The sequence below is a fragment of the Oculina patagonica genome, chromosome 1 (assembly GCF_052425735.1).
Source record: "Oculina patagonica isolate OP01 chromosome 1, crgOcupat, whole genome shotgun sequence".
Classification (NCBI taxonomy): Eukaryota; Metazoa; Cnidaria; class Anthozoa; order Scleractinia; family Oculinidae; genus Oculina; species Oculina patagonica.
The window spans coordinates 14,141,456-14,160,974 of NC_135758.1; the positions used below are offsets into that span (position 1 = coordinate 14,141,456).

A 19,519-nucleotide genomic window follows, 5' to 3' on the forward strand; every position below is an offset into this window, starting at 1 on the left:
AATTCAGTTGAGCCGAACAAAATTTTTCAATTTAGGCCACAGGTAGCCAAAGCTTAATAAGATACGACTGAAAATAAATAAAATGATCTGAAAACTTAATAAAATGATCTGAAATTATCAACGGCTTATTGTTTTATCTATCTTCTATTACATATTCATGTGAGCTTTGTTCTACGAGTGAAAATTAGCATAATATATGCTAATACTAAAATTGCTCTCAACTAACAAAGCGAAGCGAAAGGTCGCACACTCGAGCCGTCAGAATGCCGACCCATGTTCACAAAATGAGCTGTAATTCTCAAAGTTTGCCATTTCTCACCCAAAACGCCTCAAATTCATAGGCTACGATAATCATCCTGAAAATACATACCGAAAAATTGCCCAATGTTACATCCTTTCCCCGTTAAAATGACATTATTTCAGTGGTAAACTTCAACGAACCATCCGTGGCCCGAGCTCTTCTGCATTTAATCATATGCAATTTGGAACCACAAAAGCCACTTTCTAGGGGAGGTGTACGGAATGTCTCGTGCAACACATGATGACCTCATATTCATGAGCTCAGGGATGAGAAGTAAACAAACAAAATTCCATACACCTCCCCTAGAAAGTGGCTTTTGTGGTTCCAAATTGCATATGATTAAATGCAGAAGAGCTCGGGCCACGGATGGTTCGTTGAAGTTTACCACTGAAATAATGTCATTTTAACGGGGAAAGGATGTAACATTGGGCAATTTTTCGGTATGTATTTTCTGGATGATTATCGTAGCCTATGAATTTGAGGCGTTTTGGGTGAGAAATGGCAAACTTTGAGAATTACAGCTCATTTTGTGAACATGGGTCGGCATTCTGACGGCTCGAGTGTGCGACCTTTCGCTTCGCTTTGTTAGTTGAGAGTAGGGCTTTCCACAAGTTGCTCGAAATTTCCCAAAAAGTTGCCCGTAATTTCTCAAAAAGTTGCTCAAAAGTTGCTCCAAAAATCCAAAAAAGTTGCTTCTGATAATAAAAGTTGCTCGAAAGTTGCTCCAAAAACTCCAAAAACGCTGCTTCTAATCAAGAAAATATCTTTAAATATATGCAAATTTTCCTTTGAGGGTTAGATTTCTAAACAAAAAAAAGGTTTCTAAGCCGTTTTATGCAATTTTACAGCAAAAGAAGTATCTAAATAACATATCAAGGGGAAAATTTTTAAAATGATGACGTCATGTTTGCTGAGGAGATTTTGTAATGTTTTAATGCAGAATGAGCCGAAAGTTGAAACGTCTTCAGACGTTTCTCGAAAATCTTCGTCAAACTTCGTAAATCTTCGGAAAGGTTCGTATGGCCTTTGAACAACACTCGGATAATCTTCGGAGATCTTCGGCCTGGAAATTGCCCAAAATGCAACAAGTTGCTCGAGAGGAAAAAAGTTGCTCGAAGGGGAAAAAGTTGCTCGAAACATGAAAAGTTGCCAAAAAGTTGCCGAGCAACTTGTGGAAAGCCCTAGTTGAGAGCAATTTTAGTATTAGCATATATTATGCTAATTTTCACTCGTAGAACAAAGCTCACATGAATATGTAATAGAAGATAGATAAAACAATAAGCCGTTGATAATTTCAGATCATTTTATTAAGTTTTCAGATCATTTTATTTATTTTCAGTCGTATCTTAAGCTTTGGCTACCTGTGTTTAGGCGTCTTTTAATTTTTTTATTGCCCTGAGCTCCACAATTTTGTTCAGTTGTAAAGGATTTGTCTTGCTGTCGTGTAAAAATCAAGCATGAATTATAAACGCGTTCCGAAGAACTTCCTGGGTAATTAAGCCTTATTTCAATGTCATCGTTCTTCAAATAAACTATTAGCACATTACCATGCGGCAAAGCCGTATTTCACTCAGTTTCCACTTTCACCAAAAATTACTTGCAAGTCCTTCGCTTGTTTAGCTTACAGTAGATGTTATAAATGCTGACGTCGTAACGCATGTTCAAATGTTAGTCTCGTACTTGGGCGTCCTCGTTTAATAAGTCAGAGTGCTTAAGATTATTTTTATCGCTCTCGTGTGGACAGACGTAAACGATTGTACCATAAACTCGACGAAATCAGAGTAGAAGAATCAGAACGTTTCCATTTTCTTCTGATTTCGCTTATGACTTAGTCGCTTAAGATCCAGTGAAAAGTAGATTGTCGGAGTCACAAGCAGAAACGGAAGAACAAATCAATCGCAATGTCAGTTCTCAGACCCTCCGAGTACTGAGTACTTCCTTTCTGGTTGCGATTTCGACGGTCTAATTTTCACTAGAACATAAACGACGCGTCATAAGCGAAATGGGAAACTCCTTCCTACTCCTTCAGTTTGATTTGAAATCACTGCTTCTGGTTACGACTCGGGCCACCCTGACTCCTTCGCTAGTGAATACCAGCCTTTTTTAAATGTATACGAAGGAATTCAAGTGGAAAATTCTCCGTAAGAAAAATCCATATAATCCTTATTGATAAAACGTTTTAATACTTTAATGACACAAACAGAAATAAAATTTAAAAAGGCATGTCTCTTTCGAATAAGTCCATCCATGTAGCTTGCTACATTACCGTTTCCTTTAATTTCGTCTTGCCACATCACCATAAACTTGATTTCAAGTTGAGAACATATACTTCCAGGAGCCCCTACTTCCAGTTCAAAGTAAACACAACTATGCCTTTATATTTTTAAGCAGCCCAAAGCAATCGTGTCTTTCCTTCTTTCTTTCTTTCTTTCTTTCTTTCTTTCTTTTTTTCCAAAGTAATTTCTACCAGTTTAAAAAGTTTGGGATTAGCATAAAATCCACTTTGAAACATTGATGTAGAATGTTTCACTTTAAACTGCAGCTGTGGAAATGTATTGTGCTGGTACCTTTCTCTTTTGGTGGAACGGAACTTAAAAACCATTTCAGTTACATGCAGAGAAGAATTCCGGTTTTTATTCAACATTTGTTGAGACTGTTGTTACCAAACGTTTTTTGCCTGTCCTACTGGATCAAACACGCCAGTGGTAATTATACGTTTTGCAAAATAATGATCGAGACAACGGAGTTGAAAGAAGCATAGCAGTTTGTAAACTATGTTCAATGCCATAAAAATTGGCGATTTAGAAGTATCTCGCCTAATTTGACATTTCGGCTCAGCAATTAGGATAAGAACACCGTAGAAGGTAAAAACCCTCGTCAGTCTGGTGTATTTTGGTTATTTCCATTGCGTGATAAAACCCGCGAATAATCTAAAAATAGTACAAACAGTACATATATATCAAGGGGACGCATCAACAGACATCACTAATGTCTCGTGGTTTTTTAAACGTAACATAATTTATGTTATGTTATGTTATGTATTTTTTTGCACGATTATTTTCGTGGCTGACAAGTTAAATTGATTAGGATACGCCATCACAGCGTTCTATTAAACTCGAAAAGTTAATAGAACTTCCGTTCTATTTTATTATCGTCTTTGTATAAATTTGTACTAAATACAAGTTATTCATTGCACTTCTTCGAAAAACAAAAATTCAGCTTAGCACCCAAATATATTAGACGCCCCCTAGCTCTTGATCTGCGTGATAATCTGATAACTGTTATAGCTTTTTGTTAACCTCTCAAATAATGCTTTTAGTTTGGTACTTTGACTAAATTCCCAATTCCCTCGCCAGATGCATGTGGCAACGTTCGGTACCGGCATTAGTTTATTCAGTGTTAAATTAGTTATTTTTTGCTGTGTTTTTCATTATAGCAAAACACTGAGAATACTGAAGTATAAACATCAGAGGTGTGTAAAAAAAGATCGGAAGAACCTTCCTGGGCAGGCTTCTAGTAAAAAAAGTTGTCAAAAATCAAGACTCCGAAGAAATGAAACCGTGGTGAAATATATCTTTTGCATTCAAAAGCAAGTAACGGCTAATGGTTCGTTATCGACAGCAGGCCCATGGTTATTTTGTTCCATATCATCCCTTCAAAGCTGTCATCGGGTATCGAGGCGAAATGTAACTATTTTTTTAGAATGATGTTGAGTTTTTTAAATTTGCCACCGAGATATTTTGATTAATTAATTAAAAGTCACCATTATCAGGATTATTATAACTTGAAAGCGACGACATCCCATCATCTCAACTTCCAAGCTTGAACTAAATACAAGTAAAAACTTCTCAGTTCATGTCAGTTCAAACGGAAATTGAACTTTTCGTCTACTAAGATGGATTCTATTTTATCGTGAAAACTTGGATCTTTCTTCAGAGTGGTCAACCGCCAAATCTCTTTTTATCGAACATCTGGTTTACGCTCACAATAAGTCGAATTATCTTAACTGAAACTTTAAGGTCTACGATAATTGTTCGACTTCCTGTCTGCAAGTCAGTGATATTTTTCGTGAAAGTCATCAACAAATCTTGTCAAAAATTTGTGAAACAGTTGTTTCACAAGCACACTAAGTGGAATTTACAATAAGTAAATTATCGCACTGATTTACGACTTATTTTTTAAATAAAGGGGCATCTTCGGTTCACCCGGAGTATGAAACAAAGAAGTTAATTTCAACGAGACGCAAATCGGGTAACTCTTAACTCTATGTTGAATTTTTACTAAGTTTCGAGAGAAATTTAGAGCTCTGTTACACGAGAATAGTGGAAGACAGAGTTGCTCTGTAAAGTTGTAGAGGTTATATCAAAACAACGGGCAACTTTGCATGAAACGAGAATTTTCTAACTTTTGTCCTGATCACCTCAGGGTTTTTCCTTGAAAATTCGGACATAGTTATGCAAAACCAAAAAATGCTTAGAATCGAGTGTGTTTAAGCTGCCGCCTCCAACTGCTTCCAGCATTGTAAAAAGAAATAATAATAAAGCAAAATTTTAATATAAATGCACATTTTAACGTGTTTCTTCTTAATTTCTCGGATGAGGAGTCTTGTATTGTGAATACTGTGAATCGGCACATTAGTTCTCTGATTGGTTATGCGTTGATGGCGTCATATTAAACTCCCAAGGGCCACTCAAATAGGCTTCGATATCCAGAATGGAACAAACAAGGAAAAAATAATAAAAAAAGAAAAGGAGAAATTATACTAGTTGCACCCAACAGCAACTTACAAAAAGCGCACAAACAGAATCAACACTTTCGTTAACAAGGAAAAATGCATAACAATGAGTTTTTCGGTAAAAGCCTAATTATTAGTTATTTAATCTTTCTGGCGCCTTTGTAAATTTTATTCAAAGTTTAACAACCCCATAATCTCTCCTCCTACGCCGATCCTTAAGAAAATTCGCTGGAGGCGACAAAAACAAAGTGAGTCCTTATTAGCTTCCCTCCTAACGCACAAAAAACAGCTGTTTCGTCAAATCGCTGCAAAAGAAATGATTTGTTTCCAACTAAAAAAACTAAAAAGTTTCAAATCTAGGCCCAAAATGATTGTCATCGTTTTTCATCTGACTATCATAAAAACAAACCCAAAGTAAAACGATGTCGCATGAGAAAGATGATTTGGCGTTTCTATTTTTCGGACTAATTAAAACACTTAATTACGCTCCATAGGAAGGGAAGACTATGCCTTTGTATCGAGCTGAATACAAAAATTTGCTGCACCTGCTTAAACGTTAAAACTTCCACAAAGAAAATTGAATTCAACGTATAAAAACAAACTGTTTCAAGAGTGATCTTCCGAAAGGAGTTCCATCTTTGCTTCCTTCCTTCCTATCTTGTCTCTCAGTAAGTCCAGATGAAAGAGATATATTAGCATCCTCTATACCCACATCTATCAAAGAGACTTATCTAATTCGTGTTTCCTTTTCTCATCACATCAACTCAAGAGAACTAAGCTTTAAAATTTAATTAAGTAAAGTTCAAATAACCGAACGTTATTAGTTCTTTCTTGTATGTACGTCAAGAATATAATCTATTAGCTAGAAATAATTAGAGCAACTTTATTAATGGTTGTGCTAAAATAAGTGCGGTTAAACACAGAGATAAGGTGAGAATTTTCGAGTTAAATTGTGTGATTTTGCCAGCATGCAAAACTGACTAAACTAGTTAATCAAATAAAATGGGAATGTGCTATCAAAGTCGTCACTACAGATTCAAATTCCTTGAAAACTACGCGATGTTCCTCGGTTAAAATAAACAAACATTGCTGCGCAATGTAATCAGTTTTTACGTTTTTAAATCTAACGTAAATTTGTAGTTGATTGAAAAGAATAACACATTAAACCCCCAAAATTCGGAAAGCAAACAAAATTTAAAGACCGAACACTTTGGACACAAGAAGAACTTTAAAGTCTTTCAAGGAGTTACCACCCAATACGCTTTTTGAACGCACGTGGTTTTAATGAGGAGTACAAAAAATTCGCTGTATAGAAAAATAAACTGAAGCTGTTATTGTTCTTTGTTATCTTATTAAGCGGTGACAATCTTTACCTCAATCATCTGCGGTTTTTCTAAAAATTGCAAAGACTAAGAGCTGAATTCAAGATTAGCTATATTTGTTGTTTTTTTTTTTCAAAGGAAAGCCGATTACGGTTTGATTCCATCAAAACTGGCAAAACCCGTGGGCAATAGGAAACGTGACATAATCAGGGAACAGGTGCGGACAAAATAAGTAAACAGTTTGGTGTTTTCCGGAATGCTTTAAGTATAAAAGAAAACATTTTAGACCTCTAACTGTTAGTACCGTCTCCGAAACTTTATCAAGAGAACGCGTCGGTTCATCCATTGAAAGGCTTTCGTTTGACATCCATCGATAAAAGGACAAAGTTCCAAAGGGGCCAAAACCTTGGAGGACACGATGGCAATGTTCATCACTAGAATTTCTCTGTTATTTCTATTCACTTGTCAAATTAACGAAGCACGAGTGATAGAAAATGCGGAAATTAATATCCAAAGAGATTCCTTGACCCGATTGACTGGAGTTTCGGAGGAACTCTCTCGCAATACGCGCCACTCTGAAGAATTATCAACACCGGTTCAACTGCCGCCTTGGAAGTGCAAGGATGCTAATGTGTGTAATGGTGAGCCGAATGTAAGTATAGATGATCTAAAACCATGTTCTGGAAGCGTGAACTGCGAAAACAAAATCCAAGCAAAAATTTTAAACCGTGGACGGAAAGTGAAGAAAGAAAGATTCAAAATGAATGTTGCCCCAGCGACACCGTTTAGTGGTTTTAAACGAATTCTTGAGGACTTGGCTCGGTATTCGCCGTGTCCTGCTGAGAATCCCAGATGTGAGAGAAAAAGAGCCGAGCTGAATACCAGAAAAATCGCTTATCAGTGTCCTATTGGTTTTAAATGTTTGAAGAACGGAAATTATCCAAGAACAGTGAAAATAGTCTGCCAGCCAGGATTTAACTGTGGAAACAGCGAACTAAACAGCGATGACTCATCCACGAAGCTGCTGCATAAAAATAAATTAGATGAAGGCAAGAAACACTGTCCGATTGGGTTATGGTGCTCCCCGAAACGAGAACTGGGTTTAGAAAGTTCCGACACCTTGAAAGGTTGCCCTCCTGGTCTGTGGTGTAAACGAAATGGAATCCACACGTGCAAAGGTTCTCTTACAAAACGAGTGAAGAAGAACAGAGAAGAGTATCAGTGCCCGACAGGTTTATGGTGTGCCGTTAAAAGAGAAGAAGGCTACGAGAATTTCGAAACCCTAAGCCAATGTCCACCAGGTCTGTGGTGCAAACGAGATAACACCAAAAGCGAAGACGACCATAACATGCCTCAAGATACAGACATCGCTAAATTTGAAGAATGCCCAACTGGTTTGTGGTGCAGTTCCAAGAGAGAGGTGGGATTCGAGAATTCAGAAACATTACACCATTGTCCACCGGGATTATGGTGTAAGAAGAATACCATTGTAAGCGAAGACGTCGACACGGAACTAAATAACATTGCAGACCAATGTCCAACTGGATTATGGTGTTCTATTAAAAGAAAGAGAGGCTACCAGAATTCCGAGACCTTACTTCAATGTCCTCCTGGCCTGTGGTGCAAACGCAGTGTTCTGAGAGATATCTTCACACAACAGACAAACGTCAAACGACTAGACTGCCCCACCGGTCTTTGGTGTGCTTTAAAAAGAGAGGTGGCCAACGTCGGGATGTCAGATGACTGCCCTCCAGGTTTGTGGTGCAAACGAAGCGGAGCTAAAACCGAAGATGCCTTAATTGAGAGAGAGGATAACTGCGCGGAAGGCTCATGGTGTTCAATGAAGAGGAAACTACGTATCGCGAACAAAAATGCTCTCGACAGAAAATAATTTGTACAGGTACAGTAAACTTGTCTCAGAATGGTGCACATGAAACAAGACCTGGCATCACCAGCCGCAACTAGTCACAATAACTGTAAAAATCACTCAAGCACGTAAAAAAAAGCAAACCTCAAAATGAATATCCTGTAACAGTTTTATCGATAAAAACTTACTTCTGTTTTCTGTTCAGTTAATTATTACATAAATGGTCAAAAATAACGAGTAAAAGCTAAAACTTTAAGAAATGGCATACGTTGAAGAAATTTGACTATGGTATATTTTATTTAAACGGTGAAAGGCTCCAATATGTAGGAATATAATCGGAATATTCACAACGAACTATTTTAATCAACATATTTATTTGTCAAAGAAAACATGCTTTCTTGAAGAATTTGTTTTGTCTACAAAAACGAAAACTTAAAAGCATAAAACCATGATGTTTTCTCTTGATTGAACTAATTAAAAACTTTTGCAAGGAAACGAAAAATTAATCTGAATAAAAGGAAGTATACAATGATTCTGAAATGAACTAATTGTTTTGATTTTCACTTCATCTATTGCCTCAAATCGGAAATTAACTCTTTCGTACCGGAATCTTATTCCCTTTAATTTTGTAACTAGGTATTTGAAGGTTGACTTGTTGTCAATATATTTTTTAATTCATTATTTTCTTTCAAAACGATTCGTATTTTATTGTCAAGAAACTTGAATGACATATTTTGTGTCATTGTTTAAGCACGAAACTGCCGCATGATCCCGCTAAAATAACAAAGATAAAAATCGTTCCCTGATCTATAAAACCTAGATGAACCCCGTTAAAAGGTTTTGGTTGATACAACTTTGAAGGTTATAGCTGTCTTAGGACTTTTATCAGTTAAAACTGGTATGTGATGCGTTTTAAATCTTCAAGTACAATAGCAGGTGAAAATAGAAACTTCAAAAAATATGAAATTTAAACTTTCGAAACGAGTTGTTAGATCAAAGTAGCTTTTTATCATGTTTTAAAACTAATTTCATGACAAATCTGACTAATCAGGCGATCAATTTTGGTACCTTAAGCGGTCCAGTTATAACTTAAAGAAAGAATGAAAATTATTTCTTTAAGTCATGTTTTTATTTCCACTGGAACAGTTTGCTTTAAAAACATGAACGGCCTTGTGGTCAATAACGCGAGAAAATTACCGTTAAAGTTATATTAAGCCCATGCCCTTTCTTGGGGGCTTATTTCTTTTGAAGCCCCTCTTGAGGGTGAGGTTGGCTGGGAGCTTAATAAAGAAGGGGCTATTTTGAACCGTAAAGGCAAGGGTAGAGGCCCTTTTCTTTCGAATTTGGACCCATAAAAAGGGTTCTGAAGAGCTGGAGGGGGGATATAAAATGCCAGTTCTCAGCCTATTGTTTTCCCGATTTTCCAAATCCCAGTCCCAGTTCTGTTGTTTTTTTTGTTAGTGATTCCCATTCCCAATGATCCAAATCCCATTTTCCCAGTACAAACTTGCCCAGATCCCAGTTCCCATTTTACCCCGCCAGGCCCCTCATAAAATACCCAAACGTGAAACCCGACATTCAAATAAAAGCTCTCTATAAACGTTTTTATTAAATTAGATGGTCGTTTATACACTTTTTGTGAACAGGAAGTCTGTTTGTTACACACCCGGAGCGTAATTCACCAAGTTGAAACAATTAAAAAATAAGGAAGAGGTTTTAAGAATAAGAGAAATTCTATATCGCATTTTTAGTAGTTTTAGTTTTAATTTTCGATTTTCTGTGGCTTACTCAACATGTGGCAAAACTCCAATTTTCTCGATGCGTCCCTAATCACACCTAAACAGTGATCTTAAGCATACACGAGAAGTTGCTTAGGGTATTAAAGCCATTATGTTAAAGACAACATCGAAGTCCTACAAATTTCAAGAGTAATGATCACAGTTATAGGGTACCACAATTTAGCGTCACACCTTGCTTAAATATTTAGCTTGTTTCCTTCACGAGAGGGGAGGGGCGGGATTTTACAAAATGTAAGCCGGGTATGCTATGTTTAGTATGAGCGAAAAGTTAACGAGGATGTGCCTTGTTCATTATTTGCTCATAGGAAACTCAGGTTCGTTGTGTAATTGTAAAATATAATGAAAATGTAAATAACTCCCCAATTTATTAAAAAAAACTTCACAATTGAATGATAATTTCTATTTGTCAAATTGTCAATAAAAAAAATATTCATCGTATGACGTAAGACTCCACGTCTTGAAATGGCACAAAAGGGCAATGCTTCGCACATGCCTAGAAACCACACATTTTGAAGCTCTGTGTATGTTTAATTTATTATATACATACATTTATACTATCCAGGTTATCTACACATGCACAGGTAGAGGGAAAAACTGTCAGGAACTGTGGAATAATTAGTAGGAAGAGGAGGGAGTGAGGGAAGGAGGGAAGGAGGGAAGGAGGGAAGGAGGGAAGGGGTGCACAACCAAAACCACTAAAACCAGATATAGGGGGCATGATAGAAAATCACTTCAAGAGGTGGTGGGCTGGAAGTAAAATTTCTCACTTATAGAAGGGAGAAAATAACCTTTTTCGGGACAAAATATGTATTTTCAAGGCAAAATATATGTGTCTGTGATAATGCGAAGCTTGAACAACTGACCAGAGAAAGTATGCTAAGCTAATCTGTCCAAAACAAATTAAACATGATGCAAAATTACCGAAAATGCAGAATTTTAGAAAATAATAGCAATAGTAGTAATAATAAGTACACAAGGCTTTCTGGAAGACCGTGAATTTCTTGCTGCAAAGAAGACAAGAAAGCTTGGCAGAGAATTTTTGCCAGTGTAACAGTTACTCAAGTACTCATGTGTGGTGAGATTTCTGACAGCTTCGGAGGAATTAAGTCATGGGATGATAGCATTAGTTCTTCTCAATTAGACAAAAGTGATTCGGAGGCGGGATAGTTAAAATCAATTGGCTATGCCGAAATATAAGTCATATTTGTACCTGATGAAATGTCTTCGATAACCGCACGTGTAGAGGCATCACGCACCCCGGGGGTGATGGGAGAGGGGGTTGCGGACAGCCACATAGGAAAAGAACTAATTTCGGTGACTTTGCACGGAGGCTGGAAGGGGGAGGGGTTGACCTAATTGTTAGCTATGTTAAACGTTTCATTTTGCAAGCCATACTCCTTATAATATTTTGCACGGTGATTTGTTGGTTGAAATGAACATACTTCAGTGTGAGATGGAACATAACATCTTTTGTGGTGCATTATTTTCGTAGGAATTTGACAAAATGTTCGTGCAGACCGGTTACAGAGTTCACGCTATGCAAGAAGTCTGCGAGCAGAATTTCGGAACCTTACATTGTGCGATCACGTGATTTTATCTTAGGCATTCAATGCATCCTTTTCATATTTTGTTTCGTGTGCTGATTATAACTTATTCACTAATTTATTCGTCTGTCTGTTTATCTAACTCTACTACTCAGACTAACAAGTGCTGTTAAATGAATTTTAATAATAATAATAATGACACTTCTACGTAAGTGTCTTCACCGTAAGCTTTTAAGCCGATTAAAATCAGTTCAGTACAGCAACCAAGTTGCTGCAGTTCAAGGCCGAACCTTTCGGCAAACATTTAAAATAATCATGACGTCCGCGTGGCACAAAATGAACAGAATTTATTAACCTACAGGGCATGCGATATTACTGTTATTTTGTAACAACTGATAATAACAAAGATGGTCAGTGCAAAAATAGCAGAATCCTAGGGAACAACCAAGGGCCTTACCTTATATCTCTTTGTCGCGATTACCCAGGTCAGATCTGCATGTACTAAGTACTAGGCAATAGCATAGTGAAAACTAAATCGTTTTATTCGCATGAAATAAAGTCCTCATCTAAAGTTATCGATCAAGGCACAAAGCTATAATGAATGAAATATATGGATGCCGAAATGTGCATGTTTAAAATTCAGTATTGATCAAACCAAAGTCGCCATGATGCTGTCATTGTGATTAATAGACCAGTCTTGTCCATTAAATCTTTGAGATCTTTTATGATGCGCGCGATTTTCCTGTATTAATCGCAAACATTCTACTCAGTACTCGAGTGTAGCTGGGGTTTCCGCCGTCTACAGCAACATTGTTATCAATAGAAACACTCTACATATTCTGAATAAAAATTAACTCGATGTTAGCTAGTCTCGGCAGGAATGAATGGGCGAAGAGTGATGAGTCAGACTTTGATCGATAGCAAAATATTATGTCTCCCCACCGCAAAAATATCTTGAATTAAAACTTAGCTTATTGCTACGGCACCTTTTATTCAACATACAAATAAGCAGTTCTTTCTCTAGGCATTGTATAGTTTGATCAATGTGTTTCTGGATTAGTTAAAACGTGGAACGTTAGGCCAAAACCGAATCTAATGGGGTAACACAGCCGAAATACGCTTGTGCAAAAAATTGGTCCGAAGAGTTCAATGGTTGAATTAGTTGTCGGATGAAAAATATGTATCAGAGAAAACGTTTATTCGACTGTCAAAATCTTTGACAGACATGCAGGTAGAACGACTGTGTTGATTGTATCATTAACATTTCGCTGCCATCAAAATCTTTCGGTTATTCGATACTTCGTAACTCCACTGAGCGGCCTGCTGGAAACGAAGTTTGAGGATGTATATAGTTGATAAACGGATGGGATGAATACGAACCAAGGAGAGAAAAAGAACTGTTCCACAGCAAAACAAACAGGAAATGTTGCGCATCTCAAACGCGGATGCACCTGCGACTTGGAAACTTATTATAAATGCAGATTTTCTATTGTGCATAAATTAAACAGATCGAAATGAGGACTACTGATGGTCGCTTAAATTTCGCCTTTACTCCACTCACGCAATAAAAATAACTAAAAAAAATAGAATGAACAAAAGATACAATTTTGTACCAAATTATTGTGTTTCAACTTAAGCAATATCAGAGCGCAAATCTTGACTACGGCGAAGGATGACAAATCGAAATGAAAAGACTTAAAAACCTAAGCATCAGTTACATCATTACTTCTCAATTCTAACCATCCATGACAAAAACATTGATCTTCACGCAATGAATATTCCACCCATGATTCAGTGACTATGGTGGGCCGCGGACTTCTTGTTACCAACGAGATGAGATTTGTATTTTAAATAATCCCCAATACTATTCATGCGACAACATTTTTTATTTCGAATAGTTCAGAAGTGTTGATCAGTCAAACAAAAAGCCTTCTATGAAAGGTTGTCGCACAATAAATCTCTTTTTCGATCCGCAAGCGTTTCTTCTCCCACGACGATCTTTGTTCAGTTGCGAACAAGTCGTTGAATGCAAGCTGTTTTGAAATGAAACAAACAAATTTCTCCTATTGATGCCACAATTAAAATCATCGCTTACTGCTGAAACGATTCTCAGTAGCCTTGAAAATAAGATATTTTAGTGTTGTCTTAAGCAACCTCCTTCAATTTTTACTGTGTATAACACAAACCCTATTTCCCGTGATATCATGTTTTATATACCTCCTCTTATGTATGCATTCCCCTGTTAAGTAAAATAAATAGGCACGAAAGAGAATTAATTTAACAACCTTTATTCTTGGAAGACGATATCATTTAAACATTGATTTTCGATTTTTTTTTAAACGTCACGGATTCAGAGAGAAAGTTAGTTAGACAGGAATTAGTTTCTTTTATGTTCGACAAGATCGCGCAAAAATATATTACGAAAACAAATTGTGCACGACAAAAATTTGAGCTTAATAACTGTCAGAATTCACAAAGACCACCCTGCGAATCTCACGTTATGGCTATATAATTAAATACTGCATTAATATTAGCCTAGATAAAATCCAACAGTATTTCGAGACGTTTACTAATTTCCTTACTCGCTAAAGGAGATGGTACCCGGCCTCCAAAGTTCACATTCGGTAAAGGCTGATCTATCTTGCCTGTATCTGTCTTTTCGAGAGCATGTTACATGTTTAACGGTAAAATTTTATTAATTTGAATCCTCAATTTGGGATCAAAGAATCGCTCGTAAAGGAACATATATGATAATGCACATAGAATTAATCTTAGCCGAGATAAAATTCAGCATGTTGTCGAGAAGGCTAATGGTTGCCGTCACTTTGCACTTCATATTCAGTTTCTTTTCTTTCTACTGCCACAATGTTAACAAACTGATCTTCTATGATGGATTTTGTCTCTTTGATGTTGCCAACAAAGTACACATCAAGGTGTTTTGGGAAGTGATGGTGATCTCCGTCGTACACAGCGGGATGTATTCTGGAACGGCACGAACTTCTACAAAGCGCGATGAAACAAGAGCTATTGTTGTTGGTTGTGTAAGCAAATGAATTTTGTGAATTCAATTTTGAGCCTCCTCCACAAATTGCACACCGGAATGTTTCTTGCAAATAACTAACGATCATTCTGTTTCTGAATATGTAAATCGCGGGAAAAAGCGATCGCTTAAGTGACAAAATAAAATAGACGGCGAAACCGGCTTTAAAATTCATTAAATGTTTTCCCGTTAATATCGAGTAAAACACAATTCCCAAATAGGGAAGAGTACAAAACGAAAACATCGTAAATAGGATTATAGCTGTTTTTGATGAGCGTTTATACGCATCCACGGCGAACTTCTCGGCACTGCTGTTGCGGGAAATATAGCTGTTCTCCAAGTTCACTCTGCGGCTGCTTCTAACTGAGTTTAGAATACGAATAAAGACATAATAGATAATGAAAATGGGCAGCACCAAATGACCAAGCTGAAAAATGATGTTGATTATTCGTGGATCTATTTCAGGCTCGTAAATATGAGGAAAGAACGAATAACACCGTTCCTTGCAAGTGCGGCTAGCAAGACACCAAGGTATCGCGGAAACCAAGGCTTGTATCCACGACCACAACACAATAATGCGTGCTCTTTTTCGTGTCATTTTTCGTCTCAGTCCTTTAACGAGCGTTATAAAGCGATCCAATGCAATTCCACACATGTTTAAGAGCGCCGCAACCAAAAACAAGTCTTCAAACGACAACATAATTCGACAGACAACAAAGTTTGAGTAAAGCGACTTTTTGGCGAGAACTGAGATCCAAAATGGAATGTCTGCTAGGGCAGAAAGCATGTCTGAGATGCACAAGCTTACCACGAGTGTATTCGTCGTAGTTCGCATCTTAAAATTTCGGCAGTAAGTTAGAATGATGAAGAAATTTCCAAAGATGGCGAGAATGATGTTTAAAATCATAAGGCATCCTCTTGCAGGTGCACTAAAGTCAATATTCGCGGAGTTCAAGTTTTCGTCGCCGCTTTCTCTCCAGGGCATGGAATTATTATCCGTTAAATTCATTTCCATTTTATGATACAGTTCCTTGTTTGTTATTTCAACCGGTGTCGCTTGTTTTCGACGGCTTCTTTGCTACCGAGACTAAGTAAAAGCGACAAACGCCAATTCACGTACGCGGCGTTACCATCAATGTTGTTCTTGCATCATTTGATGCGGATATCTCTGAGGCAATCTGTGGACGATGGATATTAATTTAAGGCTGGGCTGATAGACACACATTTCCCGACTGAAAGACGATTTTTATCGACCGGTGAAACAATCACAGTATTACGAAATATATCTCGCGTAGTTTGCTCATTTGTCTCGTAGAAATAAGAAAAGAACACTTTGCAGAAAGCTTGGATAAACATCCTTGGAGGTTTAAGTTTAACATAACCGAGAACGCATGCGTGCTGAGCACCTATTGACGTCTTTTAGCACCTTTATTTACTTTCTTTTGAAGGAAAAAACTTCTCGTGTCAAACATTTCACATTCGCTTGAAGACTGTTTTTCATCGACAAACTGAACTAAAACACGTTATCGATAAGAAACCAAATAAAATTGTCCTTTGCTAAAAATTATTCAGATAAACTTTTTCAGCCGTTTGTACCTAGTTGACCTGCAGTAGATGAAAATGGCCTACATTTAGGAAATTTGGTTCGATATCAAGACAATACACCACAAGCAATATCGATCGGAGAAATAATACACTGATAATTTATTGTTGTCGTTAAAAGGTTAACCGGGTGACCAAATAAGACCAGTTCGTTCTATTTAGAGAAAGTAATAATATTAAACGCCTTTATTTTAATATGCACTATTGGAAAAGCAAACGCGTGCAAAAGTTTCTTCGTAAAATGGTCACAGCCTTTGACAAAATGTTAAAAGCATGATATTAATTTTTTTATTTTGCAATTCTTAGAAAGTTTTGGCAATTTCATTATTTCCGCTCGAGCATTTGTTCAGCATGTTTACTTTGAGTTCATTGAACGACTCTTTGACGTATTAAAAACAAATATAGTGGAAAACGCTTTGTTATTTTAAATTTAAGGATGACAAGTGGCGAAGAGCCATTAATGAAATCCAAACTGCTCGCTAATATAATCCCGATAACTGAAGTCAAGATGATCTATCACTTAAATACGCCCAACACAAGGGCAGCTGAAAATGTGTCTGAGCAATATAAATATGGCACATGACGACATTATAAACGAGGAATTTTAATTTGTTAATGAGATTTAAAATTGTTTTGCTTTAATTTTTCTCAGTGTTTATTTCAAATCGACTGTTAAACCAAACGACGCTTGTTTAATTAAAATCCAGTATCTAAAAGAGTGTCTTGACAAACACGTATTTCGGTTACAAAATTAATGTTAGCGCCCAGTCCACAGGCCGTGTGACAAAATAAAGTAGGCGAGGAAAAACATTCAGTTTAAAGTGCAAGTTTGGTTTTAGGATAACAGTTTGAACATTTTTAATGGGTTCTTTGAAGCATTTGTTAATTGATTATGATATGAAAATCAATTACTCAGTCCTATTTAAATAAAATTAATTAAAAGACGAAATAACTTTTTTTACTTTGGGAGTTCCACACTAAAGAATGAAGGGTCTGGGCTCTAGTCTGTCGTCGGCGCAAGAAATGTTTATATTAGTAACCATTTATGTGGTTTTATGCCCCAGGCCTAAAAAAAGAGTAAGCTGCTTCCCCTCTCCCACGTTCTATACAAACTGTGCGTCTTGAAAGTCTTATTAGAATTTTGACGATACACCTTTTCTTGTCAAGAAGGCAACCGAATGAATGTTGAAGATTTGCGTCAAACTATCACAAATGTCTGTAAATGTTTCCGTCCGAAACAGTTAGTTTGCTTACCTGGAATAAGTCTTTGAAACAATTTTTCTTTCGTGCGTTTGGATTTTTACATAACAACTTGAACCAAGAAACATGGTTCTAATATCTGGAGGTTGGGGTTGGGTGGGTGGAGATAGCGTGCAAATGAGCTCAGCCCTTCCCCACCCCTTACAAAAACAGTGATAAATTTTGAAGTTCCTTCATTGTACAAAGAATAAATACATATCAGTATGGGTCGATTTTGTCACGGCCTTATATTTTTATAGGCGCGCAGAAAAAGTACAGAGAGGGTGAGAGAGCAAGTGAGTGGTTGAATTGCTTCCAAATTAAGGCTAAAGAAGCAGTGGCTTGAAACACCATTGGATAACTGTATTATTGGAGTTTGTCTTTCACAGTGTTGAATTTTATATTTTTAACGATTAAGCATGATTAAGTTCATCAAAAATTTGAAAGATGCGCGATTTCTGATGTATCATAGGAAATCGTGATCAGTTCATTGTTTCAATATTCTCACGTTGGCTACCAGATTTCGCTTGCAGTAATCTGCTTGCCTTCCTAACATTTTGTGTGACTTTCCATTCTTGCAAAAGAACGCCTGCAACAGACAAAGATGATAGAATTGTCTAAGAAACAAGAGCAATACTCGATAAACTAAATAATAGAAAACTAAAAAGAAAGCTTAAACGTTTGATCTTCCATTTAGATAAGAATATTTATATACTGGTTATTTCTACCAACTCTCTAGCATGTATCTATTGCTAGAATGAGGTCAATTTTGTATAATATTTGTTAAAAAGGCGATGGGGCCACTTCTTTAACCAGTTTTGCTTATTCCTAAAATGTTTGAGATAACAAGAAATGTTTATTCCTGAGATATATATTTTGAAAATCCCCCAAAATATCTAGAAATATATGTTATACATGATAACACAAAGAGAACGACGTTTACAAGCTGTGGTGTTTCCTTTATAAATCGTGTACGTCGTAAAGTAACTCAGTAAACACGGTACAAAATGCTTTGTTAGTTATCGAACATGGCAATCGTACCAGTAAAATCTTAGTCGTGACTCCGTGCGCCGCCCAGTCCAAATACCTTTAAAATAATTTTTCCAAGCTCTGCGGCGATCTCATCAAAAAAACCTATACTTGAATCCTTTTTCTTTAATTTTGCCTTGGTTTCTCCCTTAGCCAATCGGTACAACAAGATTGTATCAAAAGAATTAACTTTGGAATTAAAGAATGTTTGCATTCAGCATCTTGTTAAAGGCTCGATTGCTTTCGAGCCTTAACGTTTGGTCATCACAAATTTCTGCGCCACGAAGACAAACAGATATGCTATAAAACTCACCTTCTTTTTCGAACCGTTTTCCATTTTTTGGAATCCAACCAATGACACCTTCACAATCTAAAATTCCTGACGATAGGAGGACGCTCAATATCAAAACAAATGACAGCTTGGATTGCTTCATTCTGTAGATATCAAACTGCACTCTTCTGAAATGCACCAAATGACGCCAAAAGGATTCAGTGTCGGGAAAGATGTGCCAGCGGTTTTATACTGCGCCATGTCTTCTGGTAATTACTGCCGGACTGCCTTCCGCCATTTCGCTAAACAACCAACGTACCGCTTATGCGTCCGTAGGCCTGGGAGGGGGCGTGTGTTTCCTGATGCCAAGTACTTTAAAGAAAGACGAAGAACTCGCAGCAACTATTTACGTATGCCTAAGTTAAGATACTGAAAAGCTCCTTTTGCTCAGGATAAGGATTTTTATGCAGTTTTGGTTTCGTCTCTGCAAAACGTAATTCCGCGCCAGTCAAATTAATTTAAGGTAGACGACTGCGGGCGTCAAGGGGCTGACAAAAATGATTAATTTCGACACGTCATTTCTTCCTTGTTCCTTTTCGCCGCCTTCTGATAAACAAACACCACATACTTGCCAAGGACAAGCGAGTAATTGTTTTTTATTATCCAACTCCCCTTCGTGGAATACAAATAGTCTCGCGATATTTGTACTCCACAAGACCGGTTTAACAGGTTCGTATTCGTCTTGACCACGCAAATGATTGGAAAACGGT

At 37.0% G+C, this 19,519-nt stretch overlaps 2 protein-coding genes and 1 long non-coding RNA gene across 3 annotated transcripts; 1 reads left to right on the top strand and 2 right to left on the bottom strand.

Annotated features, from left to right (window-relative positions):
• The first annotated feature begins 6,549 nt into the window (after positions 1-6,549).
• LOC144658029 (uncharacterized) lies at positions 6,550-9,891 on the top strand. Its single transcript, XM_078518360.1, has one exon. The coding sequence runs from the start codon at positions 6,777-6,779 to the stop codon at positions 8,247-8,249; it is 1,473 nt and encodes a 490-aa protein (XP_078374486.1). The 5' UTR covers positions 6,550-6,776; the 3' UTR covers positions 8,250-9,891.
• A 3,949-nt stretch (positions 9,892-13,840) lies between these two features.
• On the bottom strand, positions 13,841-15,978 carry LOC144658039 (QRFP-like peptide receptor). The gene has a single exon (XM_078518367.1). The coding sequence runs from the start codon at positions 15,621-15,623 to the stop codon at positions 14,376-14,378; it is 1,248 nt and encodes a 415-aa protein (XP_078374493.1). The 5' UTR covers positions 15,624-15,978; the 3' UTR covers positions 13,841-14,375.
• Positions 15,979-17,800: 1,822 nt separating this feature from the next.
• Positions 17,801-18,950, bottom strand: LOC144648790 (uncharacterized). The gene is made up of 2 exons (XR_013569771.1): positions 18,792-18,950; positions 17,801-18,038 (listed from the first exon to the last, which is right to left on the bottom strand). It is a non-coding gene; the product is annotated as an uncharacterized LOC144648790 (long non-coding RNA).
• Between the last annotated feature and the right edge of the window lie 569 nt (positions 18,951-19,519).

Bases quoted from the DNA above. Each gene is read 5' to 3' on its own strand.
- LOC144658039 (XM_078518367.1), bottom strand. From the start codon at position 15,623: ATGGAAATGAATTTAACGGATAATAATTCCATGCCCTGGAGAGAAAGC.
- LOC144658029 (XM_078518360.1), top strand. From the start codon at position 6,777: ATGGCAATGTTCATCACTAGAATTTCTCTGTTATTTCTATTCACTTGT.